Raw genomic sequence first — 27,383 nt, forward strand, 5'->3', positions numbered from 1 at the left:
TATAATTCCACGGGGGGGCCACAGCCCCAGAGCCATTTATTTATCCCCTCTGCAAAAAATCTGTCGCTACATTTTGTTGCTCTCTCTCTCCTCGGCTGACAGGTGAGAACTGCTCTGGTTCCATTCTTCTCTTTGTCTTGGCTTGGCTTCTAACTCTAGAAATGTGGGTTTTTACTGTGTCAATGTGTTGTTATTTAGGCCGGGAGTGTCTTTATTTAATGCCCGTGTTGTTTGCTGTTGTTTTAGTCAGTCTTTCGTATTAAATCCCATTTGGTTTCAGTCATATTTTAGTCATCTGAAATGTTTTAGTTTGGGTCTAATTTTAGTTGACTAATTTACAGTCGATTTGGTCGACTAAAATGTATTTTGGCAGGCTTTGATGGCATCACAATGCTTGATTTGTCCAGCTACAAGAAATAGATGATCTACATAGGGTATTGTTAGCGGTGTAGTGGACGAGGTTGATGTTTGGTGGTATACAAGTAGATTTGAAAAACTGAAAATAACAGAAAAATCCGGGCATTAAAGGACCACTTCACCACTTTTCAACATATCTTCATAATTATAATAGGTCCTCACTAATAATCATGAAAAAATTGCATGGTTTTTTTCTACTCAGTCTGTGTCTCATAGGAGGGCTGTGGGCAGTTTAGAAACCGTCTTTCACTGACATCATCATTAGGCAGATTTCTTTTTAAACAAGATTTTTTTACAAACATATTTAGATTTTCATTATCGTGAGAACGATAGCTTCCATTTTCGCATTGCAGCTTTTCAGGACTAGAAAACCTGCAGTTTCTATTAGCTTGTATTCCCCATCGATGATGTCATTGGAAGACGGTTTCTGAACTACCCACAGCCCTCCTATGAGACACAGACCGAGTAGAAAACAATTGCACCATTTTTTCATGATTATTAGTGAGGACCTATTATATGAAGATAGGTTGAAAAGTGGTGAAGTGGTCCTTTAACACATTTTAAAGAGGATAACGGGAATGTTTCAAACCTACACAGGTCTTCATCAGGGCAGGAATGAATGCCACTATTTTTTGAGAGCTATAGCACCTGCTGGTCATTCTGCTTTCTTCGTCTTTAAACAAGTAGATTGCTTGTGGAAATAGTAGGTCTACAATACATTGTAGACCTTTGATTCTCCGAGAGAATCAAGAATGGAGAAGGATTTATTTGTTTATATTGTCACTCGCAATGAAATGGTGCATGCATGGGCCATTATGTTCTGCAAAGATGTGCACACATAATACAAAATAATAACAAGATATTATATTAATATTTATACATTTTATTTGAGTCCAATCTGTAATAAATTATGGGAGAGTATGTTAAAATATAACTCATAGAATTGGGGTGGTTGTATTTTGTCTCTATTGAGACATTTAGATCAGTGTCAAAGGTCATGTCTCACCTAGACACAGGATCTGACACTAATTGTAACCTGATGGTCAATATTCAATTTATCCCCCTGTTCAAGCAGGCTGTAGAGCTCAATGGTAAAAAAAAATGTCCGGAAACTTCGGGTTCACTTCGGTGGTTGAACATGAAAGTTACACACGAGAAAAATACGAGAATTATAGATGCAGTAAAACATAATGTGAAACTTATCATGTGTGATAAGAAATCTCCATAGAATCGTGGAATGTGCAGAATAAGGAGGGAGAGGATTGTGAATGTCTTGTAAATAGACATCCATGTGAATAAACTGTAAATAAATAGCTCTAATGTTTAGCTTGTTGGCCACATAGACTATTTGGATATTGATTATACGCATCCCTCAATCATGATATAAAGCTATACCAGCCAAGATTAGAAAAATAAAATAATTGCATTGGCCACATAAAAGTGTTTCTCTAATTTTGTCATTCCTAGAGTTTGGTAGCAAAACTGTACTGTCGTCCTGTCTTTCTGGTGAGATAATCATTTATCTTATAAAGCCACTATGATTTTCATGCCATATTGGCTTTTTAAAGTTGCACCGCCTCAATATGTCTCGACATCTCCATCATTTATTAACAGACATTTCATCCTGTGCTGAAGGATTCTTATGAGCTGTGCCTCAGTGTTGATTTCGTCGACTAAAAATGTTCGTCGACTACTTTTTTCACTGACGAAAACTAAATGGAAACTAAATGAAAACTAAGCTATGATGACTACAACTAAGACTAAATATAGTGAAATGTCAATAAGTCATTTTAGTCGACTAAATCAACTGTAGATTTAGTCAAATAAACTAGACTAACACTAAAACATTCCAGGTGACTAAAATGAGACTAAAACTAAAGGAAAACTATTCAAGAGACTATGACTAAAACTAGCTGCCAAAAACAACACTGCTGTGCCTGCATTTAGTCTTATTTAATCTTCAAGCTGCTGCAGCGGACATGTGTTCTGGAATAGTTCTAATTTGGTGCAATGCCTTGGAAGTGGTGGAAAAAGTACTCACTTTTCTTTCTTAAGTAAAAGTATCAATACGGCAATGAAATATAATATATAACATTTTACTTGAGTAAAATTATTGGAATAAAATGTACTTAAAATGCCAGAAGTAGAAAGTAGAATGTCCCATTTCACAAGTTTTCAAATGTATAAAACATATATAAATGATACATTTGAAATAGCAGATCTACAAGCTTACAATGCGTCGCATCGCAACACATTTTGAGCCTGTGTAGATCTGTTATTTTCAAATGGCCGAAATGTCTGAAGTGGTATTAAAATGTATATGTTTTGTAATAACAAAAATCTACAACGTAACTGGTAACAAAATAATTGCAGTGGAGAACAATATTTGCCTCTCTGAGATGTAGTGGTAGTATAAGTAAAATCAAAATGACTGAAAATCGGAAATTCTACAGTAACGTAAAAAATACCTAATGTTCTTATGAGTTACTTTGCACCACTGTGCCTTGGTCACGTCATGGATGTCTCAGCGGGTAGTTGTGATCGTCTTCCAGTAGAGTAGACCATCCTGCCATGGGGTACAACCACCCATGGCGAACAAATGTGGCCTCTGTGGTTCCTTGTTCTAATTTAGCCATTGCTTGACAACATTGACAATGACAAAACGTTCCAACTTGTGTTGGTGAATGGTGACGGTGTATGGTTTCCAGTCTCAGGGGCTCCATTATTCATTAATGCATCCTCCTGGAACATTCCATGCTATAACTGCTTGACCCTCTAATGTCTTGAAAGACATAGTAGTCCATCTGCTGATGAGAGAGATGAATGTTCAATGTGGGTTTTCAGACATTTGACCCTCTATACTTTGCAAACTTGACCTTTGGCTCGGTCTGCTGCTTTTTCCCCCTGTACAACTTCACACCAAACCTCTTCGTCTTCGCCGAAAATAGCCGATCTACAAGCTCTGCTAGATCTGCTAATTTCGGCTAATGTTCCCTCCAGAATAGGGATATGAGGGGTTCAAGTGGTTAAGGAAGGACAATAATTTATGAAAAATAAAAACACACAAGGTTTGAATATGGAGATAAGCGCTAGGTTTCTGCCGGACAACAGTGATATCTTAGGTGAAAGGAGATGAAGTTCGCACACCGGTCTTAAGCCTTCATTCCTGATAAGCTGTCCCTGCATTTAGTCTTAATCTTCAAGCTGCTGCAGTGGACATATATGGTGTTCTGGATTGTACATAATGGTTCTAATTTGGTGCAATGCCTTAATTGGCAGTGGTGGACTTCTTAAGTAAAAGTGAGTCCTGCTGGATCATATTTCTAACAGTGATATCTTATACACATAGTCACTTAAATATTAGATAATGGTAAGGACCAGGAATTAATGAGGAGTTCATGATAAATTCATGATAAACTAGAAAATGTGATCCTGGGCAGGTAGCAAATTGTGTTTCACGGCAATCGGACTGCATGAGTTCATGATTTGAGGCATTTTGTTTAAAATGAGCCACTCGTGCAAACATTGGAAGCCAATCTTAGAAAATGAAAAATCAGACAGGTCCGTCTTGATGACATGACTATAGAGATAATTACCGATTGCTGTGATGATTGTAGGAGTAATATAAAAGTTATTTGGCGCTCTGATGGCGCTATAACAGGCCAATGTGAAAGGTTTGGGGGCAAAGGTTCTTCCTTGGCCTCCATGTGCTGTGGATCAAACTGTCAACTTTTTTGTAATAAAGTACTCTTTACCTGCTTTGGTGTGCCCTGTGTGCGGGCTCTAAATATACCTTTAAAAACTGTAGCCTCTTTAGCCCAGCATCCACCAGTCCACGTGTGTTAGCCAAGTTCCCTTATAACCTTGAATAGAAAGTCTGAAAATTACATGTATATTTACAATCCGGTGTTTATCCAGAGCTATACTTACAATTATCATCTAACAAACAACACGTTAACACGTTCATTACACTCGGTCTATTTGGTTACATTTGTACACTCCTAATTCAAAACTAAAAGTGAACTTCTTGACCTCACTGTCTGGCCACGCCTACATTTAACATCACAGTGTGTGAGAGTAGTGGGAAATGTGGTTTAGCTGTTCAAACTCCTTTCGATAGTGGGTACTGTATTTATTTGCATGTTTGTCCTGTTATTGTCTTGTATTTATTGTTACTGGCAGAGCTGTGTCACTTATTTTGCCTCTTCTCTTGGGCAGTTCACACTTGTAAAATGTGGTTTTTACTGGTTAAATAAAGGTTAAATAAAAAAAAATCCTAAATGCATGGATTAAAGTAAAGATCTCAAAACTGCAATTTGTGAAACTGAATTCTGTGACACTATCATTGATTCCTTAACAATTAACATTGTTACAGAATGAGTCTTAAATCTTGTAGGAAATATCCCACGCCATTAGGATTTTATGGAAGATGCAATCTGAACATATTGCTAATCTACAAGCTCTCAAAGTGTTGCACATGCAATGACAGCTTGTAGATTGGCTTTCTCACTGCATAATATGCATGCTACCGACTTCTATATGGAATCGAATCCAAACGACTGAAATCAGTCGTGGCGACTTGAGAACCTTAATGCATGTACAGGTATCGTTGTGGCTCTATTGTTGGTTCCAAATGCCAGCAAACCCACTGATGCACCCAGAGACTTGTACGCAGATCAAAGAAACAGATTGTCCACAGGTTCAATGTCATTTTTGGTTGCATTTACTTTCCTTTCGAAGTGCAGTGATACATTACAATACAAACAGGCACATTCTCTCTTCCTTATGGCATGATCTCTGTGTTGTGCTGTCTTTCTCTCTGTCTATCTGGTAAAAAAACGTTTGTCCACCAGGTGCATGCCGCTCCCCAATCACCCAGGTCTACTTATACCCTCTGGCAAGCAATTAGGCCTGGGGAGGCGTGCCCCTGTTGTCCAAACAATAATTCAATTATAAGTTTATAACCCATCAAAACAAAGCCCAATAATGCCAAATAGCTACAACAATTGTGATAATAATAATAATAAATAGACATACATTACAGTGAGGATGGCTTCTACAGGTATGTTACATAATATTCATTTCTTATGAGAATGTCAAATTATAACCTAGGTACTGTTTATTCACAACATTTCTCTACAGGGTGTGACCTTACGGACACCAAGATGTCTGAGTGAGTAACCGTTACTCTTAAGCTACTCATGGAATGCAGAAATGACCTAACACTATGTTGGTCTAAGTGCATTAGACTTGATTTACTTGTTTTACTTGGTCAAATGGTAAATTAGTGCAAATGAGCATGTCGTAACAATAAGATAAACCCTTCAAATGAACATAATATTAATATGCTAAATATTTCTCATTAGAAAAATACTCCCTCGATAGCAATACACCAACAACTTAAATAATAAATTCTCAAACTCTTTAGGAAGAAGATATCATCGAGTCGAAAGCACGCTCTGAAGGTAAAATAAATGTTTTTGTTTTTTGTTTATTGTTTTTTTTAACACATTTTCCATACATTTGTGTACAAGGATAATACATACAGTAGATACCGCAGGAAAGAAACAAAAAATGAATGAATACAGATTGTCTGTATATAGTTTTGTAAAGTATACAGGAAATACCTGCTGTTTAAATCAGAACAGAAATGCTTCAGTAATACTGCTAGAAATCCAGTACATTATTTCAGCAATGGGCAAGATCTTTTATTATATTACCCGTTAATGTTAAAAAACGAAATTGAACGATGGCGTATAAGCCTATATTGGGCAGAAGTGGCTAAAGGTTCAGTAGATGTTGACTGACATGTCTGTCCCATCATGGGAATGACTCAAACTTTAATCGGTGTGTGTGTGTGTGTGTGTGTGTGTGTGTGTGTGTGTGTGTGTGTGTGTGTGTCTTCCAGAGCTTGATGCTCTCCATCGCTAAAGGTTTGCTAGAAGAAGAAGACAGGGAACGCGAGGAGGAGAGGGAGAGGTACATGACTGAGGCCTGCCCTCCTCTGCAGCTGCCCGGGTCCATGCAGGCACTGCTGGTAATAACCCATCGTCTCAGTGTAAAGCCCAGCACACACCGGGTGCGCAGCGACGCGGCACAGGCGTCGCCGTGCGGCAACGCCTGGAAAATAGAACAGTGGCGTATCGGAGCGTCAGGCGAGGCGTGAACACGCGTCGGACGCCGCCGGTGTGGGCTGGGCTTGATAATCAGTGGTAGAGAAAGTACTCAGATGTTTTAACTAAAAAAAATGTAGAAATACTCTATATATTTATATTTATATCTACATTTTTATTTATTTATTTATTTAGTTTTATATATATATATATATATATATATATATATATATATATATATATATATATACACGCATTCATACAAAAGTACTGGCATCAAAAGTACTGGCATCAACATAGTAAATATAAAAGTGAAGTGCTCATTACACAGAATGGACCATTTCACGTTAATGTTGTAGCTGTCCGTCTAGGTGGGTGTGATTTTGTGATGTGCTGCTGGGTAGCTTAACCTATAATCATCATCAACATTCATGAATTGTAATGTACATATTATTTTGTAATAAATAATCTAAATCTGTAACTAGTAACTAAAGTTGTCAACTAATTATTATTATTATTATTATTTTAGTAAATGTGCTTATACTTTCCATGCACCACTGCTGATAATGATGTGTTGCTTTAGGAGCTGGCCAGAGAGATCCACAAGAAGATTGAAGAGTCGGATGAAGGCCGATATGACCTGGAGAACAAAGTCAACAAAACCAACAAAGAGGTCAGTTTACATTCACACCAGGGTTTAGGACGATGTCTATAATGACATTGTTTAAATGCGGAATTATGTCTAATCATTTCAAATGCAGGATTAATGAAGAATTTCCAATAGGAATTACAAAATAAACATAGCATCTGCCTCTACCACAGAAACCAATGCAAATAGGATCTGAATACACAATCCCCAACCTGATCACATGCAAATAACAGTGTTGACAGGCTGACAGTATCTGATTTGAGAGACAAAAGGGATTTGCCTGCATTAGCATGGAAGTCGCGGTATTTATTATTAAATTTTTGGACCAAAGAACTGGATGAAATAGCTAAAAGTGGCATCATTAAATAAATTAATGTTGAAATGAAAAGTCACAATGAAATAAATCAAAACGCAATGATATAAATAAAAACTCAACTTAAATAAATAAATTTCTTTATTTAACCGTGTTATTTATTTATTTCCTTGCATTTCTTTCATCACAGTATTCATTATTAAAGCTTTTGTATTTATTATTGAATTATTGGGCTCTTATAGACTTCTTATGGTGATCAACTCTCTGTTGTGTTCTTGTCCAGATTTCAGACCTGCAAATCAAAGTGCAGGACCTGAAGGGCAAGTTCAAGAAGCCGGTCTTGAGGAAAGTACGTATGTCTGCCGACGCCATGCTGAAGGCTCTGCTGGGCTCCAAGCACACGGTCAACCTGGACCTGAGGGCCAACCTGAAGCAGGTCAAGAAAGAGAACAAGGAGGAGGTGGGTACCCAGTGTGGTTTATTGGCAGCAAATTTAGATTTTTTTAGTTTTAGTCATCGTCTCTTGAATAGTTTTCATTTAGATTTGGTCACATTTTAGTCACCTGGAATGGTTTAGTGATAGTCTAGTTTTAGTCGACTAAATGTCATAAGATTTTAGTCGACTAAATCTACAGTTGATTTAGTCGGCTTAAATGTATTTTGGCGGGCCTTGATGCCGTCGTAATGACTGATTTTACACTTGCTGAAAATAGCCAATCTACAAGCTCCTGCGACACGTTGTGAGCTTGTAGATCTGCTATTTTCAGCATGCAACCAATTGTAAAATAACTTATAGTGGATCTCTTGTCCACTAGTCCCTCCCTAACATTTTAGTATAGTTTTTATCTGTTGACGAAATTGTCAATACATCTAGTCTTGGTTTTAGTCATCATGGCTTACTTTTAGTTTTCGTCAGTGAAAAAAGGTAGTCGACGAAGTTTTAGTCGACGAAAACAACACTGGTGGGTACTTTCAAAACACTCACCCCAGGTCAAATCCGGCAAACTCGTAACGGTCGCCACCAGGTATTCCTAAATGTAACCTCAGTAAAACTATGCCTGAACCTAACCTTATTCCTAAATTTAACCTCAGTAAAACTATAACTTAATTATCCTTACCTTATTCCTAAACCTAACCTCAGTAAAACGAAGCCTAAACCTAACCTTATTACTAAACATAACCTCAGTAAAACTATGCCTAAATCTAAACGTATTCCTTTTTTTTTTTTAAGATATTTTTTTGCGGCTTACGCCTTTTATTGATTTTTGAAGGGACAGACAGTAGGCTGACAGGAAACGGGAGAGAGATGGGGGGATGACATGCAGTAAAGGCCGTGTCGGGCTCGGGAGTCGAACCCGCGGCACACTGCGACTGGATTACCAGTCAGGTGCCCAGACCGTTACGCCACGGCCTGGGCCTAAACGTATTCCTAACCTAACCTTGACCTCAGTAAAACAACAGCTGGGGGTGAGTGGATTTTGGGGCGAGCCTTCGGGTTACCCTTTCAGTCTGCTGTCTGTAGTTTCGGCATGTCAATTGTAAAACGAAGATGTTCAAAAATTTATATTAAAATATTAGATCTATAAGTTCAAAACGTGGACTCACACAACAAAGTATAAATCAAGTCAAATGGTTGACTTACTACATCAAAATCAAAATGCTTTCCTAAACGTGTTATTTTCAGCCGACTGGAATCATACAGCGCGTCGTCCAGAAGGAGATTCCTTAAGATTATTTCATCAACCTAAACTCTAGGGAAACTTCATAACAGTGAGATTCAAGGGGTTGTGTTGGTGGTGTCTGCCAGCTTGTCTTCACCATTGTCTGTATTGCTGTTGCAGGATAAGGATTTGCGTGACGTTGGGGATTGGCGTAAGAACATTGAGGACAAAGCCGGCATGGACGGCAGGAAGAAAATGTTTGAGGCTGAGGCTTAAATTGAATACACTATTATATGACTATCTCCTGTTAGCAGATTTAGCAACTTTTATTTCTGTCCTTCTCTTTGCTTTATTGCCCCGGCGATGTAACACTTGTCTTGGATACAACAGAACCTTTCATGTAATAAACTATATGCAGATGTAGCCAATTTGTCCTGTTTCCTTTGCTATTGTTTTGCCAGCTGCTTGACAACATGTTCGCCTACCTCTACTAGCCGCCATAGTAGCGACCTGGTGGAAACCTATTCATCATTCACTACCTCTAAGTCAATGGGAGACTTATCCATGAAACCCATACTCTGAATGCCGCTACGTGAAGCCGTGAGCTGAGGTAGAGGATGCCGATGCGGCAGACAATAAAGACACTGCCTGACAGGTATCCAAACCTTGTTAACCCATTTCGACTGAGACCGATTCTACAAAATGTCTTCTAAATCATGACAGTTTTCGGAAAAACCCTATGTTTCTATGTCAGTGGTTCTCAAACATTTTCATGTCAAGGACCCCCAAAAATATATGTATTTGGCCCCCCATCTGAAAATCTGTTGTTTCAGTGACCTCCCCAGAAGCAAAGATTTTAGTTCAAAACGTTCGCTCTGAAAGAATATATGTGACCAGATTTGACTCAGAGCCTGCCATCGTGCAAATTCCTGGAGGAGAAAACATTTTTTTATTTTTATTTAAAAAAAATGCACAGGCAGACTCTTCACATACTAGAGCATGTCTGAAATAAGTGTCAGAGCTGAAATCGACATGTAAATATGAAATAAATGCTTAACACGATGCACGCCAAAACGCCTCGCAACCCGTCAGATGTCGGGTTAAGATTTAACCCTGGAGGTCGCCAAACCCTTCAGATGGCGTGTAGTAAGGGTTATATCAATACCATGCACCACATTTTCACGTTTTTTCAAAAATAGCAATCTACAAGCTCGGTGGATGACGTCAATATGACAATTGAGACGAATAACCAATTTATTCTGACCCCTCCCCGAAAATGCCTTTTTGTCCTGACCACTTATCCATGATTTATATACATTATGGATCATTAGTTTGGACTTTGGATGGTTATTCGTCTCAACTGCTCAATTCTTGCATGTCTCTGATTGTCTGCTTTGAGTTCAAAGCAATCACTTCAATATAGAAAGCGTAGAGTAGAAAGTAGACAAAAGTACATTGATGGCCATGGAAATAGTAACAATAATACGCTTGACTATTAAAGTAATTAGTTACAAATTGCTCCATCTATGCCTTCCCTCTCAGCTTTGTACAAAGGGTTGAGGAAACCGTGACATGCTTCTTTTAAAACCACTTCAACATTAGTATTACAGTATCACGACGACATATTTAGTGGCAATTTTCTTTTCAATAGTATGTCTAAAATGGTATGCATTTATATAGCGCCAATTTATCCAAGGCGCTTTACATAGATTGTGCATTACATTCACCCACACATTCATACACCATGCAAGGCACCAACCAGCACATCAGGATCAATTAGGGGTTCAGTGTCTTGCTCAAGGACACTTCAACATTAACTCTGGGGGAGCCTGGGTTCGAACTGGCAACCTTGCGGTTACCATCTGGCAACTCTACCCCTGAGTCACCGCCACCCGTTGTCTAAATGTCTAAATGATGTTATGATCAGTAAACAGAGCAAGAGCTGTTAATGTAACGTGTTAAGCCAACCGCCTGACCAATGCTGTAACTTCATCACTCAATGACTGCAGCCAGTCAGTCAAAAGTCTCTCTAACATGTTGGGTAAGTAAAGACTATATATATGCATCTTAATCACAGTCTACAACAGTGGTTCCCAAACCTTTTCATGTCAAGGACCCCCAAATTGACACTAACTATCCCGCGGACCCCCATTTGAAAAGACATGCCAGGGACCCCCCATAAGAGAAGATTTTTACGGCTCTAGCAGTGATTCTCAAGGACCCCCAGTTTGACATGCATTAGTCTACGGACCCGAATTTAATGGCATTTCTATCTCTGGGACCCCAATTTACATTGTAAAATCAATGTTAATCTAACTCTGAGAGTGTACAAATGTATTTGTACACTCTCAGAGTTACAGACCCATAAGGGTCCATTTGGTTCCAAACTATCATTTAGCTGGGGACCCCCTGGAACTCCCTCAAGGACCCCTGGGGGTCCCTGGACCCCACTTTGGGAACCACTGGTCCCCCAGGCAGGGCTCGACGCTTAGCATTTTTCCAAGTAGCACGTGTGCGCCTAAGTTGAAAAATCTAGTAGCACACAAATTATTTTAGGAGCACGATGAAAAATGATGTATTTTTAAGGGGCGCTAGCCCCTCCTATATACAGCCTTTGTCCCCACACATCTCAAAATGAGCCATTGACAATCAACAGAGAAATTATGTCAAAATTCTGCTAAATATGACATAAATTAAACGCCATTGACATTGAAGGGAAAATGTATGTCATATGTAAACGAGCAAATCAGCTAACCAATCACAGGCAACAGGCATTCTGATTGGCCAGTATGAGATGATAGCTGATGATGTATGATGACAAGAGCGCCCCTCACTTAACATGGGTGTGATTTTTCTTTAATGAAGTGATATGAGGTAGGGGTGGAAAATAATATGTCAAAATATTATATCACTATCTTTTCAGCAATTATCACAAAATAGTGATATTCATCATGATATCATTGTTATGTTTGTTTTCATATAATCTATATCATGGGTGTCAAAGTCAAGGCCCGCGGGCCAAATGTGGCCCGCCATGTCATTTTATGTGGCCCGCCTGCCTTTTTTTTTTAAATAGCCAAAATATAGGCTTATAAGTAAGGCTGCATGATATATCGAACATGTACCTTCATCAGAGTGGAGAATATAAGTATAAATCAAGTTGAGCAAAGCCACTCTTCTCTGCCCCTCTCTCTAGCAGACACAGTTAACGATCGTTTGTTAAGTGCCTGCCAGACAGACAATCAGATGAAATGAAGGCAGGTAGACTAGTGAACTGAACATGTTCTCTTTATCAAGTACTTCATACCAGCCCCTTATGAAACTACTTCTCCCCAAATCCAAATGGATTTCATTTTCCATCCTGAATGGCAGTAACTAGCATACAATGAGAACTGAGAAGATCTCCACAAAGGTTTACTCATCAAAACTGATTATATAACTGTAACCATCAAAGCATGCACTCAACATATAATGGTTATGTGACCATGGCATGTGCATAATATAAAATCTTATACGTTTTATCTGATATTGATTAATATGGGGGGTGGGTTCAATTAATCGATTATTAATCGGCAGAGCTGTCGACTATTCGATTTGGCTGATGGTCACTTTGTGGCATCCCTACAAGTTACAACAAGTGAGTAAGTGACTATCTCTCTTCCATACTGGTGTGTGGTGTCTCTTGCGTGATATGATGAAGTGGAACGGTGCCAGTAGCCCGTGCACATTATAGGGACAAAGTTGTGTGTGTGTGTGTGTGTGTGTGTGTGTGTGTGTGTGTGTGTGTGTGAGGGTGTGTGTGTGTGTGTGTGTATGAAGACCCATCTTCTCTTTCTGTCATAGTGACATTGTCCTGCATCAGATCATGTCCAAATCAGGTTCTCCAATCTCCAGTAGCCTCTTCAGTTTTTTGAAGATTTTTTGAGTGGTGCAACCACTCCCTTACGGAGCTGTGTGTGGCTTGCTGGCTGGCTGGGTCTGAGCACTATGTGTGTGGCTTGCTGGCTGGCTGGGTCTGAGCACTATGTGTGTGGCTGGCTGGGTCTGAGCACTGTGTGTGTGGCTGGCTGGGTCTGAGCACTATGTGTGTGGCTGGCTGGGTCTGAGCACTATGTGTGTGGCTGGCTGGCTGGCTGGGTCTGAGCACTATGTTTGTGGCTTGCTGGCTGGCTGGGTCTGAGCACTATGTGTGTGGCTGGCTGGCTGGCTGGGTCTGAGCACTATGAGTGTGGCTGGCTGGCTGGCTGGGTCTGAGCACTATGTGTGTGGCTGGCTGGCTGGCTGGCTGGGTCTGAGCACTATGTGTGTGGCTGGCTGGCTGGCTGGGTCTGAGCACTATGTTTGTGGCTTTCTGGCTGGCTGGGTCTGAGCACTATGTGTGTGGCTGGCTGGCTGGCTGGGTCTGAGCACTATGTGTGTGGCTGGCTGGCTGGCTGGATCTGAGCACTATGTGTGTGGCTTGCTGGCTGGCTGGCTGGCTGGGTCTGAGCATACATAGCTAGATAGATAGATATTATAGCAGTGACTGACTGAGACATCGAGCGTGCGTCCGCAACTGGTTGTGGCCCCCATCAAGTGACCTTTTGACCAATGCGGCCCTCGCCCCAAGTTGAGTTCGACACCCCTGCCGTAGATAATGTAATTACTTTATAAAGTGTTCTTAAATTTAATATGCAACACTTTACAGGAGACTGTGTGTGAGCCTTAACTGCTTGATAGCATATTCTTAGACGGCCTTACAGGTAGAGATAGAAATCTCTTAGCATCTCACAGTGTTCCTTTGGGACCTAAGCTGTGAATATTTCCTTCTCTAATTACTCTATTTCAGCATGGAGTGCGTTATAGGGCTGATGATACTACATACCTGCGTGTTAACGAGTTCCTAAGATGCAACACCTCAAACCACCCACAACGTCTTCATAACATTTATGTAAATGTCTTCATCAGACATCTGACAGTCAATCGTTTTTTTCACTGAGGAGAAATAATGAATCTCTGTTATAATTATAAAGGTTGTTTATAAGGTGCTTTTTGGGGTGTTTTTTTTTCAGTATACAGTATATTATATCAAATATATTGTAAAAACAAACCAAAAACATCGGAATAAATCGTTGCATCTGACTTTGAGTATTGCTGGAACACTTTTTGTTTTGAAAGATCAATATTTACAACAACAATTAACCACCACCACAACCACCACAAATCATCTTTCAGATCATTTTTGGGAAAACAATAAAGTAATTCATCACTTTATTTTTGAGCTGTGACAGATTTGTTCATGTTCTTTGCAGTTTCTTTCTTCTCTCGTTTTGTTGCCCCACAGATAATGGAACGCACCGGTCGAGGTTCTCCCCGAGCTCATTGGATACCGGAGCTATATAAGACAGTATGACGCCACATATAACAATATGACCCCTCAAAGGGTATGTTCACTCCAACCACTGGAATCTGCTCACACACAATAAAACACGTACACTACTTGAATATAAATAGATCCATTCTCTATCCCCGGTTAGTAAGAGCCGCTTGTTGATGAAATTTTTTTTGGTGGAGGGTGGGGGGTATTTTCCATATTATGTATTAGGTATGATCACAAGATAATAAGGTTCCTGGAGGGTGGGTTATTTATAATGAGGGGGTGCTGAGGAAGGGGCCACATATGACACTATGACACTGTACTGTATTTCATGACCTTGCCAGCTCATTGGTGTTGGGCGTAATCCACCTCCATAAACAGAAAGTGGAGGATTTGGAGGGCTATCACAGAATGCAATATATACTACCTTAACACTACTTCTGCCTGCCGGGGGTCAGTCTGCCTCCTCTTATCTCTCCTAACAGGTTTACCGTGTAGTGGCTCCACTCTCTCAGTTACAAGGTAGGACATATACTCTTAAACGTTTGGTTTGGTTTGTGTTCTGTGCTTGCTATTGTCTTTGTCTATGGTCTTGTCTTCACAACAATGGTGTCGGATGAGGCCGTTTAGATAGAACTGGTGCATTTGTTAGTGCCTTTATAGCATGCCCCTCACTGAAATATTATACTCTTATACTATATGATATATTAGTATGACTTTTTGTGTGATTCATCTTTTTTTAGTTTTTAGTTTTTGTTGAATATTTGGTGCCTGTGTCACATGTATCTACTTAGGGCTGGTGATTGAGCACTGGCCTTGGGCCATGTTTTTAGAGGTGTTGAAGAGATGCTGTCGCGTCTTGTGCTCATAACCAATGAAAGGTTTCATCTGGTTATTATATTGGCATTGTTTGATTGGGATTCAGTATCTCTCTCTGAGCTATAATAATATTTCAGATTTCAGATTCAGTATCTCTCTCTGAGCTATAATAATATTTTGAAAACATTTGTACAAGAATATTTCGTGATTCCGATAGTGAAGTGAGTGAAGTACGTGTTGCAGTTAACATTAATCATATTTCAGGATTACATTTTATTTAGTCATTCTAGTCGTGTTTAATTATGTGGTCAAAGTAACTGATTTTTTTTTACTGGATCACTACTATTACTCTGATTATCGTCTTATTTCTCACATTTCTGAAAGTATATGTTATATATTTTTTATGTCTTTAGTAGCTCGGTTAACACACGTTTGTGTGTTTGTGTTGGTAGTAACACGGTGATTAATGGACTGCTGAGATGTCATATTGAAAGGCAACACCACTAGTCTAGAAGCCATGAATATGAAACCCATGCTGGAATGTTTTTCCCCCTGTCAACGCCATGGTTTGGATGTAAATGCGGCTCTATGTTTTTGTTGTTGTGTTGTTCCTCTCATATCATAACACAAACCTTTGTTCATTCTCAACCACACACATTTGGTTTTTCCATTTTTAAAACTGTGCCTGTTAGTGTAAACGATAAACATTCTTTGTTATTCCAAAGAGTTTGGGCTACTACTTCAGTACCAAATCAAAGAATCCCAACTTTCAACTTGACTTTATTGTCACGTTTACTTTACAGGTGTGAAATTGTTTTACTACAAGCTACCCACAAACTGTGGTTACATTTTAAATAAGAACGGGAGTAAAACGATCATGACCTCTGTACTGTATACGGTATATGAAATCATATACAGAAAGTTTGTTAGAGTTCAGAGTTATTTGGGCTCAAATAAAAGACATCATACGTTTTGAACAAGCTTTCAATATATTGTATCCTGTAGGTTTTGACATTTTCAGAAGTTAGTTGCGTACAGTGTTCTTCGGAAACAGAAGTCTTCAGCATTGAGTGGACATAGCTGAACATAGCAAGCTTTTTGCCATTTTAGTTTGCGCTGCATTACTATTTTACTTGACACTTGCAGTTGCTTTGAGCTATAGGACAAAACAAAACCACAATCAGGCCGAAACAAAGCACACGTGCACTACGTGCGCCGTGCGTACCAGACAAGAGCTTTAGTTATTTTTGCAATATGCCTAATGTCTTGGTCATCCAAGGGATGTTCTAGAAAGCAAGAATGGCACAGCTGTGGTGTTGGGTTACGGTGAACCTTCACATGAGACAAGCTAGCTTACCACAACGGAGACACTTAAGACAAAACTGGGCCCCAAATTTAGACAAGAGATACTGTTCTATCTCTGGGGAAACGGCTTGTCAAAGACTGGAAGAGAAGACAGCCCCCCCCCCCCACCCCAATCTGGAAATACATTGTCATCTCTAGAGACCTGTTGACCCGTCACACTTTTATTTCACAATGCTCAGCTCTTCTTCAAGCTGGCTTTATGCCCACGTTATGACGTTTGATTGTTTGAAGCCCTTTTCTAGGAGATAATAGGAGATAATCCATTTTCCACGATAGCTTAAAGCTTTTAAGCATATTATGAAGACATTAAGGACGAATCAGCTTCTCTGAATGGTAGGTGACAGCTGTGGGTTACAGAAATAGAGTTCTAATCTGCTACGCTATCTCAGGCGGCAGGCCATATACATATTACACTGCTCTCTCAGTTTTAATTTAACTCTTGACAGCGTAAAGTGGGATCCAAATGGACCCATAGGATCAAAGTTAGGGTTCAATTAACCCCGAGGGTTTTACTGTGTATAGCGGCCTATCCCAGACATTTGGCACTCTGTCGTCTGTACCAGGCTGTGAAAGGCGAACAACAGTCAGCTATAAAGATAGACGCGGGTCACTTTAGATGTGGGTTCTCTTGACTCAATCCCCCATGGGATGCAATAGGCCTATTTAGTGAAGTGGAATCTCACAGGGAGTCTCTCTCCGTGTGTGTGTGTGTGTGTGTGTGTGTGTGTGTGTGTGTGTGTGTGTGTAGTCTGTGTACTACAACTGGAACATAAAAAGTTACTGCAGTTAGCAAGCCATGTATCTGTTCACATCTAGTAACTAGTAGTATCTCCCAGCATGCACTATAGCTGGTCACTCAGATCTGACAGTCAGCTGTATGAAGACTCCACCGTCTCCACGGTCTAACACGTACAGTAAGGACGGGCGACCAAAGTTGTAGAACAAAAGCCCTGAGGATCAAAGTGGCCCCCACCCTAGGGAATGCTTGCATGCTTAAATCAAATACGATACACTCCTACGATCACTTGTTGTTTTGTGTACATGTTTAGTATCTGCTCCCTATGTTTTGACTGACTGACTGACTGACTGACTGACTGACTGACTGACTGACAGACAGTGTGACTGAGTGATTGTCCTAGTCTAGTCTTCTTTGTCTTGTCCTATGTTTTTCCTTCTTTTCTATTTCTGCTGACTGCACCCCAGGACAGTGTAATGACTGGATTGGGACGCACTACAAATCCCGAACCTACTGTATATGAATCATTCAGAGCAGAGGGGTTCTGAACCTTTTGTAACTCAAGGCCCACCTTGGTACTGTATGAGTCAAGCTGGCCAGGGATGGTAAATACAAGGGCCATTATGACCTGCAAACTATGGCAGCTAACAATCATGTTAGCTGCCATGATTGAACTGAATATTCTGCTTATAAACGACTGACAGAAACGCAGAACTGAGGACATTTGTGACGAGGTCAAATAAAACCTTGTCTGAAAATAAGATTGAGAGTACAGAGGTGTCATTTTGAAGCTCGATTGGCCTCCTCTACATTTGGTCAGATTTCTCCCTCATTCTGCACTCATTTTGGACACAGCCAGTAACATAATTATGTTACTGCTCCTCACCATCAGTGATTGAGAACGTTATGCAATATGCAAATAACATGTCATTGATGTCGAGCAGAAACCTTTTATCCCCATATTCTAACTTGCTACTTTTTTGTAAATTAATGCCCCACGAAAAGCTCAAAAGTAGCAATTCTGCAAGCTCGAGTCAAAACGCAGTGCGCAGCGACGCATTTTGAACATGCATATCTGCTACTTCACTATCAACTTAGTGCCAAGATACTGTACACATACTGTACACCATATAACAGTGCAATATATAAATATACCAGGTTATCGTGAATTATACAGTATTATAGGCTGTCTGTGTGCGTATGTTTAAAGACACAAAACAGTCTTGTGGACATGCTTTCTTTCAAATTCTTTGTGGTCCTATATTCAATTCATCAACAGACTCAGAGCATTGAATATTAACACATTAATAGATATGTCATCAACAAACACATAAAGCTATATGGACAGAGGAGAAAATAATCAACGGCAGTTGACCCCTCGTTTCAAAGGGATTTAATTACTGACACAGCTTTTCCAGGCCGGTTTTGGAAGAGGCCAATGATTATCACATGGTGTCAGGGCATTCCACATTGTGGTGGCAGAGTAGTAGAATTAATATTTTCTCATGTGTTGTGCTAAATTTGGCTCCCGACACCCCAATGTCGTGACTGTGGGTGTCACTCACTTAGGAGAAGAATAGACTGTGTGCGTGCGTGCGTGTGTGTGTGCGTGCGTACATGATATTAAAGGGTACCACATGTCATACTCATTACTGTATCTCCCATAACCAGGAAACCGAGGGAGGGACCCTGCAGCTGCCAAGATGTCTGAGTAAGAACACTATTTTGTTTGTTTGTGTTTGTTTGAAAGTGTGATACTACTACTACTATATTTAAATGTGATAGTCATTGTTTTAGTTTAGTTTATTTTTTTATTTTTTTATTTTCTCCGACTCTTCATCGATTCTCACAATTGACGTCTGTTTTCTCCCTCTAGCCAACGAATGTCCGCGCGTCGCAAGCACAACATCAAAGTAAGGACTACTATAGCCTTTTGAAAGTCTTCTCAGTGTTTAATGATAAACGTCACTGTCAGATATAAGGGCCGGGCACTATATTGATATATCGATATTGTGATTTAATGAGACTATAGATATCATCTGGGATATTGGATATGGTAATATCACAACGTCCTTGTATTTATCACTTCTTAAGCCCTATTTTATACTTTCAGAATGTTCCAAAACGATCCGATCTACAAGCTCTCAATGCGTCACAGATGTGACACGTTGGGAGCTTGTATAGTTCCATAATTGCCGCTATTTTGGAAAATGCTTCAGAAGAACGTTATTTCTTTCACATTGTGATATTATGGTCACAATATATACATTTTGAGGCATTTGGTCAAACATATTGCGATATTTCATTTTGTCCCTATCGTCCGACCAGCCCTATAATGCCTGATTATAGCAGGCGGATAATGTTGTCCACAGAGTTAACCCATTCTGGGCGGGAACCCCTTTTGGTGTTTTCTTTTAACTAAGCATTATGTTATACTTTAGCTATTGAAAAATAGCAGATCTACAAGTAGGTCTTGTAGGTCTGCTATTTTTGAAAAATCGTAAAAATGCGGCACAAATCTTTGAATATATATTCTTTCAGAGCAAACGTTTTTTTTTATTTCGACGTCAGGCCTAAATGGGTTTAATTAGTGTTAATGGATGTTCTCCACAGGGATGTATGCTGACTGTGGCGATGGACATGCTCAGTGAAGAAGGAACCAGGAAAGCCGAGGAGAGGGAGAACTTCCTGACAGGCAAATGCCCCCCAATACAGTTGCCACACTCTAGAGATGAACTATTGGTATGTTTAATGCCTATCAGAGTAATGTTAACTCCATAGACACATATATGTCTTTAGAGTAATGTTAACTCCATAGACAGACACATATGTCTTTAATGAACTATTGGCATGTGTAATGAACTATTGGCATGTTTAATGAACTATTGGTATACGACACGATATACTTTCACTGAGAGAGATTGGTCTTGTTGTGACACAACAGCCGTGTATGCAACAAATAATTAATACACACATTTCATTGACATAACACAAACAAAAACAAATGCATTAATTACATACAAGACAAGATAAATTATGTCCATTGTTCCACTTACCCCTGGTCAGATTCTAAATTTTGCCTCACAAACAACTGATGAAAGGACTTCTGTAGTGTTACTTTAACTCTGAAAGTGGAACAATGTACCTGTAAAGTTACACAAATCTGAACTGGGAACACATGAAGGTGTCAAGTGTTTTCAGGTCAAATCTGCTGCTGAGCCAATCAAATGACCGGGACCATACTGTCCGGAACCATACAATACAACAAATTGCATCGGAAAGAGTTTTGTTGTATGAGGTACCCCAGGTTCGATGGGAGATTAATCGGCAAACACATCGGTATCGGACGATTTTAGTTGTTTTTAGATTAATTAATCCGTCCGGTTAATCGGTCTGTCTTTACAGATAAACAAGCCCAAAGTAACAGCTTGAACAGATCTACAAGCTCACAATTTTAAATATAAAGGTATTTAAGTTAATGCACATACCCTGTTACATGTATTTTTCAGAATGGACAAAATTATTATAATCTTTCAATACAGAATGAGATCATATCGGTAATGTCGGTTATAACAGCAATTAACAGCCATAACAGCAATTCATTATATTGGATATCTATATCGGCCAAAATGTCTCATCGACACATCCCTCAATTACAAAAAGTTTGCCTAAAAATATAAGAGCATTGTCAGACAAAAACAATGTTATATATTTCTCTTGTTTTTTCCCCTCAGAAAATGGTCAAAGAATTGATTGAACAAGTTAATTCAGGTGAGGAGGAGAAGTACAGCATCGAGTTCAAACTAGCCTTGGTTCTTAATGAGGTTAGTACTTAAACCTTCCATTCATCTCAAATCTTGCCTAAAGGATCACCCTCTTCTCCTGCACAGCACATCTTTCTAGCGTACAAAAGTGAAAGGACAACTTTGTTTTTGTTTTTTCAACGAAGGTTCACGTTTTAGAATGTTATTAGAGAAAGTGTAAATTTTCTTTAATTTGCTGCTTTCTTTAGTTTTAACGATTATTGGGGGCTATATGTTTGGCTATATGTTTTTTTTTTTTTTGCCAAATCTTACAGAGTTTTCTTTATTATTTACTATAGTCCTATACTAGACCCCATGAAATTACATCTCTGACAAAAGTTCACAGGATCTATTGAATGTGAAGGGGGAGGTGAGGTGAGGTGACAAACCAGGACCCTAGTAGGCAGTTGTTCGTTTAGACACACAGAAAAAAACATAAAAGGGAGGACATCACTTGTCATCACTGTCTGGTATGGGAATTGCACAGATGCCGACCGCAAGTCCCTATACAGAGGATAGTGAGAGCAGCGGAGAAGATCACAGGTGTCCCCCCCCCCCCCCCCCATAGCTGACATACACAGAACGTTGTGTCAGGAAGGCCATGAGTATTATGAGTGACCCCTCCCACCCCTCCCACCATCTCCTTGAACTCCTGCCATCTGGTAGGAGGTTCAAGAGCCCAGGAGGAAGGCTTTGGACAGCCAATTGGACAGCCTTCTGGTGCTTCCTGACTCAGGAAGCACCAGAAGGCTGTCCAATAGTTTTTTTCCCCCAAACCATCAGGACACTGAACACTCGCCACATATTGCCCCCAAGGCCAACGTCCTGAGAGATGAATAGCACTTTACACACATGCACTTTGAAAGCATTTCTCCTGCCAATGTTGTCTGCTCCTTTTACCTTTTTAATGTTTTTTTTAAAAGGCTTTGCCTCTTTTTAATGTGTCTATTGTTTTTAAATGTGAAGCATCATGAGCCATGGAGAACGGTAATTTGCTCCCCTGTATGCCCAGTGTATATTGTGGAAGTGACAATAAATCTGATTGATTGTCTTTGTCTCAAATGAACTGTACAGGTGAGGGACCTGAACATCAAGATTGTTGACCTCAGGGGCAAGTTCAAGAAACCCAAACTGAAGAAAGTACGTATGTCTGCCGACGCCATGCTGAAGGCTCTGCTGGGCTCCAAGCACACGGTGAACATGGACCTGAGGGCTGGCCTGAAGCAGGTCAAGAAGGAAGTCAAAGAGGAGGTGAGGCTCTTATTGTCAATGCACGACTGCCACGACATTCTCTTTTGCTTTCTTTTTAATTGAAAAACAATTATATACTGTACACATAAATACATACATACATACAATAAGATTAGGAATGAGGTAGGTTTTAGTTTTAGGCAGTCTCGTGTTACCAGACTGTTGCCTCTCGCAATTTCCAAATGCGGTCTGGAGCAACGGAAGAGCTGTGAGTAAAATATAAAGTGGAGCCTCCTCGCCATTTCCGTTTCGTCTTCACAGTCACGCACATTTATCCTAAAATAAATAGAAAACATCTAAGCATATATAGATTAGATGAAAAATAAGCTCTAAAGATATTTTTAAATATATTTCCGTGAACGGAAATGGCAGCTTCCTTACTCGGATTTTGGGAGCTGTAGTTCCAGACTCTATATAGCATTTAGAGAGATTGTGGAATAGTTGTCTGGCTACACGAGACTAGGCATACGGTAGTTTTACTGAGATGAGATGTTTAAGGAATAAGGCTAGGTTTACACACACACGCACACGCACACGCACACACACACACACACACACACACACACACACACACACACACACACACACACAGACACAGACACAGACACACACACACACACACACACACACACACACACACACACACACACACACACACACACACACACACACACACACACACACACACACACACACACACACACACACACACACACACACACACACACACACACACACACACTTTACCGGGGGTGAGCGTGTTTTGGGTGGCACAGGAGGTAAATTGGAAGACACTGACACTAACCGCTCCCCGGTGAGCATGGTGCATGGTGTGAGAATGTGAGTGTGAATGGGTGAATGTAATGCAGATTGTAAAGCTCTTTGGATAAATGTAAATACATCATTTACTCATTTGCCAAAATAACTAATTTATTCATATAGTTATTGATTGCAACTTAAACTACCCTGTCTAATTTGCAGTTTCCCCCCCCGATACCGTTTTCCTTATACGCGCAGCAAAGAAACCAAATCAAACCCTTGTGTCCGTCTGTGTTTGCAGGACCAGAAGCTGCGTGAAGCTGGTGACTGGCGTAAGAACATTGAAGACAAGTCAGATAGGAAGAAGATGTTTGATAGCTAAAGAGGATGCATTGATCTGTGAGCCAGACAAGACTGGAATCTGCTTGGAGTCTCTACTAAATGACCCTAAAGCTGTAACACTGCTTCAGCAAGTATTACACTGTACTGTATTGTAGTGTAACGTTAGTGTGTTGTGGATGTGTTAACCTCACAGCCATGTAGTGTATAGCTATCATCCACCATGCAGTACATGCACTGTAAATGTAAGTCTCCCAAATGTGGTAAAGATTAAGCAAGTATTTTTCTCATTTTTGTCCAAAGGGAAATATGTCATTGATATATCATTTTGTGTTATTCTTATGCTCTCACATTAAATATGAATGCTTCACTTTCATCCCGGTTCATCTTTGTATTTCATATACTGTATGTAACCTTTGCCCATTGGTCCCACAGCCCGTTATTTCTGAAACCCCAATAAATAGGCCAACAAACGTTATGTTAGTGTGAGGTTAGGGTTAGTGTTAAAGGAGCATTCAGTGATTTGGAAATCCCCCCGGTCCGCCCCGGTAACAAGATGTGCACATGCACGCACTACAGTGGGGGGACACACAACAGGCCAACAGCACACACATCAAGGCCCGCCCCTGCTCGATCATGATTGGCGGAAGGCCCCTCTCTATCCTGATTGAAGTCTGGGCCACCTAGCCAAAAATGAAACCTACGGTTTTTTGACCACAGGGGTTAACTGGGGACAGGGAGGAACTCCTTATATGGTCAGCACACTCTACAGTAGGGAGGATTATCACAACAAAACAAAAAAAGAAGTGATATTTGAATGAAGTCAAATAACTGAATTTTTGAAAGGTTTTGCACTAGGCTCAGTAATAATGATCGAGCGCTATTAATAATGAGAGCTGTCAGACCCAATGGTGCTTTGGAATAAAGAGCCGTCCAATGCCATGGCAGCTATACATAGTTCAGTGAATAGATTAACACCCCAACGTTATGGCTGAAGTCATGGTAATATTAAAATGTTCTTGCAGAGTAGTCGAGTCTTTCCCATGCTTCGCTCACATCTCGCCATTCACCACCACCTCTCGTGAGATCGAGAGATGCACTACCTGCCTGTCTGCGGCCCACACAAATAGGCTCTATGCACACAGAATAACTATTCCTACTTCCGGTCCGGACCCCTTCCCTACTTCCTTCACAGGTGTTACCGATGATACTAATGAAGGCTCTGTTCCATTTAATATACAGTGGTTCTCAAACCTTTTCATTTCAAGGACCCACATAACTTTGAGAGTGTACAAATGGAACCAAATTGTCCTGTTAAGGGTCCGTTTGGTTACATTTGTGCACTCTCAGAGTTACACACACATTTGGAACCCATGAGGACACTTTGAGTTTGAGACTCACTGGTGTAGCAGCCTAGCAGGGTGTTTCTAATGAGCCAACAATGCCAACATGCACAATTGACCTTATGCACACGGCTGCCATCTTGCCAGCAAGGTGCTAACTAGGTGCAACTTCCCATTGAAAACCCATTCATCCAAACAGTCCTATCTAATTGTATTAAACAACATTTAACTCACCAACATTGCAGCTGTACTGAAAGCTTGAATTATGAGCTTCTTCCTGTCACGAAAGTCTGTGCAGATTATTTGTTTTCTAAGTGTCAGAGTTTGGGAGTGCTCGTTGGATATCACTCAACAGCCCTGTGTACCACCTGTTTTGAATTTGCACATAATGCAGGAGGCGGTTGCTTTACTAAAAACGAGTTCTTCCAAATTCCAATAAAAAGAAATCACCTGCAAGGAATTTCTTGACAGGAAGTAGCTCATAACAAGTCTACAGTGGATTTTTATGAAAGAAACACTTTGCAGATAGAAAGAGGATATTTCGAGCTTTTCGCACAGCTGCAATGTTGGTGAGTTTGACGTTGCTTAATACAATCAGATAGGACTTTTCTGTTTGGATGAAAGGTGCACCTTGCTATCATCGGTAACACCTGTGAAGGAAGGGGACCGGAGTTATATACAGTGTACCCAGACATACGCGTCCAGAGGCGACAAGAAAGCACCTGGTTTTTAAACAGCTGGTGGATGGAAATGACGCTCGCACGCGGCTACAACAAAGAAACGGAACCGCTTTGCCGACGCGTCAAGTTGAAGCTGCGTGCGAGCGTCATTTCCATCCACCAGCTGTTTAAAAACCAGGAAGTGACGCCTGGAGGGCGCATTTTGGGCATCTTAGGTGTGCTCACGGCAAGTCTATTCCAGAGCCTATTCCATTATTGCTGAGGTAGAGCAGCTGGGTCCAACACATCTTTGCCCTACAGAGTAGCTCTAGGTCTAAGATAATGGCTGAGCTGTGGTCACTGGTCAAGCTGGTCAGCTTGAATCCCCAACCACCCCTAGTACTTTAGATTGGAGATCTTTGGCTGGTGTAACTCACCGCAAACTTGCCTCTCTGGTCAACCTTTAGGGAGATGACTCGATTTCATATACACTTCACATACCCATACAGCCTTCTCATTCAACAGTAAACAAACCTACAAACGGAATGTATACAGGTGTATACAGGGCTATCTGCACATTTATAAATTGATCATAATTTAAGGACCTTTAAGACCTTTTAATAATGAATTGCATTTTTATTGCGCTTTTCCAAGTTCTCAAAGTGCTTTACAATGGTTCATTCTTTCATACATTGGGAGGTGAAGCGGCGAACAGTCGACGCCAGCGTCCTCACATCCCGCATTCACACACCAATGGTGGCAAGCTCACACCGACCAACTCATTGGAGGCAATGTGGGGTTCAGTGTCTTGCCCAAGGACACTTCGACATGTGGACAGGAGGAGCCAGGATTCGAACCGCCAACCCAAGGATCATTGGATGACCTGCTCTACCTCCTGAGCCAGAGCGGCCCCGAAATCTAAGGCCTACAAGTCCTTGTCGCCTGTTAGGGTGGTGGTGGTGGGGGGGTCCCGGGTCCCCTCTCCCAGTTCACATATGATTATGTTGCGGGGGTCATGGCCTGAAAAGGTTGACAATCAGTAGATCGCATGCATATTGTATGTAACAGAAAGCCCTATGATGTTTGGTGTCCCAGGATGCAGACCTGAGTTTGAATCCAGATGGTCTAAGCGCAGGTGAGAGTAAACTGAACCATAAATAATATTTATTGTGATTTGTGTACGGGAAAATTATTGATACGTTTTGTCTTTTGTTTCTCTTTTCTTACAGATATACACTCACAGCTGTGATGTACGGGTAAGTTTATTGATATCCAACGACTGCTGCTTCTACTGACTTGCAACGCTTCACATCGTGCTGTGAGCTTGTAGATCGGCTATTTTCAAATAGCCGATGTATAGGGTTAAAGTGCTCATGTACGTGGCCTGGTCGCTTCTTCTTTTGGCTTGTTTTCATAGACCTTGTTGCTTATTCCTTCTCGCAAAAGCAACAATTCTGGCTACGTTTAGGTTATAGTTTAGGCATGGTTCACACAGTCATGTTTCAGGGCTAGGTTATAGAGCGTCGCAGTCCCGCCCCCGAGAGACCCGGAAAATATTTAACCGTTCATTTTCCTCATAGACTTTTTCAAAAAGTATTTATTTAAAGACTATTAATTACGCTGCGGACAAAGCCAACTCGAGTTGTGACACATCATGACAACAAACACAATGTTTTGGGCAAAACAAAGACTTAGTTTTGTTTGGTCCAAAATATTGTTTTTGTTGTCATGATTTGTCACAACTCGAGTTGGCTTTGTACGACGCTTATAAGGTCTTTAAATAAATACTTTTTAAAATGT

General features: G+C 40.4%; 1 protein-coding gene across 3 annotated transcripts; it reads left to right on the forward strand.

Annotated features, from left to right (window-relative positions):
- The first annotated feature begins 30 nt into the window (after positions 1-30).
- On the forward strand, positions 31-23,957 carry LOC310857728 (troponin I, fast skeletal muscle-like). Of its 3 annotated transcripts, none has more exons than XM_083763565.1 (7): positions 31-102; positions 5,560-5,590; positions 5,846-5,882; positions 6,326-6,454; positions 7,114-7,203; positions 7,776-7,952; positions 9,334-9,549. In XM_083763565.1, exons 2-7 carry the CDS (start codon positions 5,583-5,585, stop codon positions 9,427-9,429), a joined length of 537 nt encoding a protein of 178 aa, XP_083619691.1. In that variant the 5' UTR covers positions 31-102; positions 5,560-5,582; the 3' UTR covers positions 9,430-9,549. The 3 variants fall into 3 exon arrangements, with proteins under 3 accessions (XP_083619691.1, XP_083619693.1, XP_083619692.1); XM_083763567.1 differs by lacking the exon at positions 9,334-9,549 and adding an exon at positions 23,550-23,957 and having other exon boundaries at positions 86-102; XM_083763566.1 differs by lacking the exons at positions 31-102; positions 5,560-5,590; positions 5,846-5,882; ... (2 more) ...; positions 7,776-7,952; positions 9,334-9,549 and adding exons at positions 14,893-15,031; positions 19,101-19,140; positions 19,306-19,342; ... (2 more) ...; positions 22,307-22,483; positions 23,544-23,957.
- Positions 23,958-27,383: the final 3,426 nt, after the last annotated feature.

This window comes from Protomyctophum parallelum (genome assembly GCF_964188405.1).
Source record: "Protomyctophum parallelum genome assembly, chromosome: 4".
In the NCBI taxonomy this organism is placed as follows: Eukaryota; Metazoa; Chordata; class Actinopteri; order Myctophiformes; family Myctophidae; genus Protomyctophum; species Protomyctophum parallelum.

What these genes read in the sequence shown, in the direction of transcription:
- LOC310857728 (XM_083763565.1), top strand. An exon ending in GTCGAAAGCACGCTCTGAAG is followed by an intron (nt 5,883 to 6,325) that starts GTAAAATAAATG and finishes TGTGTCTTCCAG; the next exon opens with AGCTTGATGCTCTCCATCGC. An exon ending in TCAACAAAACCAACAAAGAG is followed by an intron (nt 7,204 to 7,775) that starts GTCAGTTTACAT and finishes GTTCTTGTCCAG; the next exon opens with ATTTCAGACCTGCAAATCAA.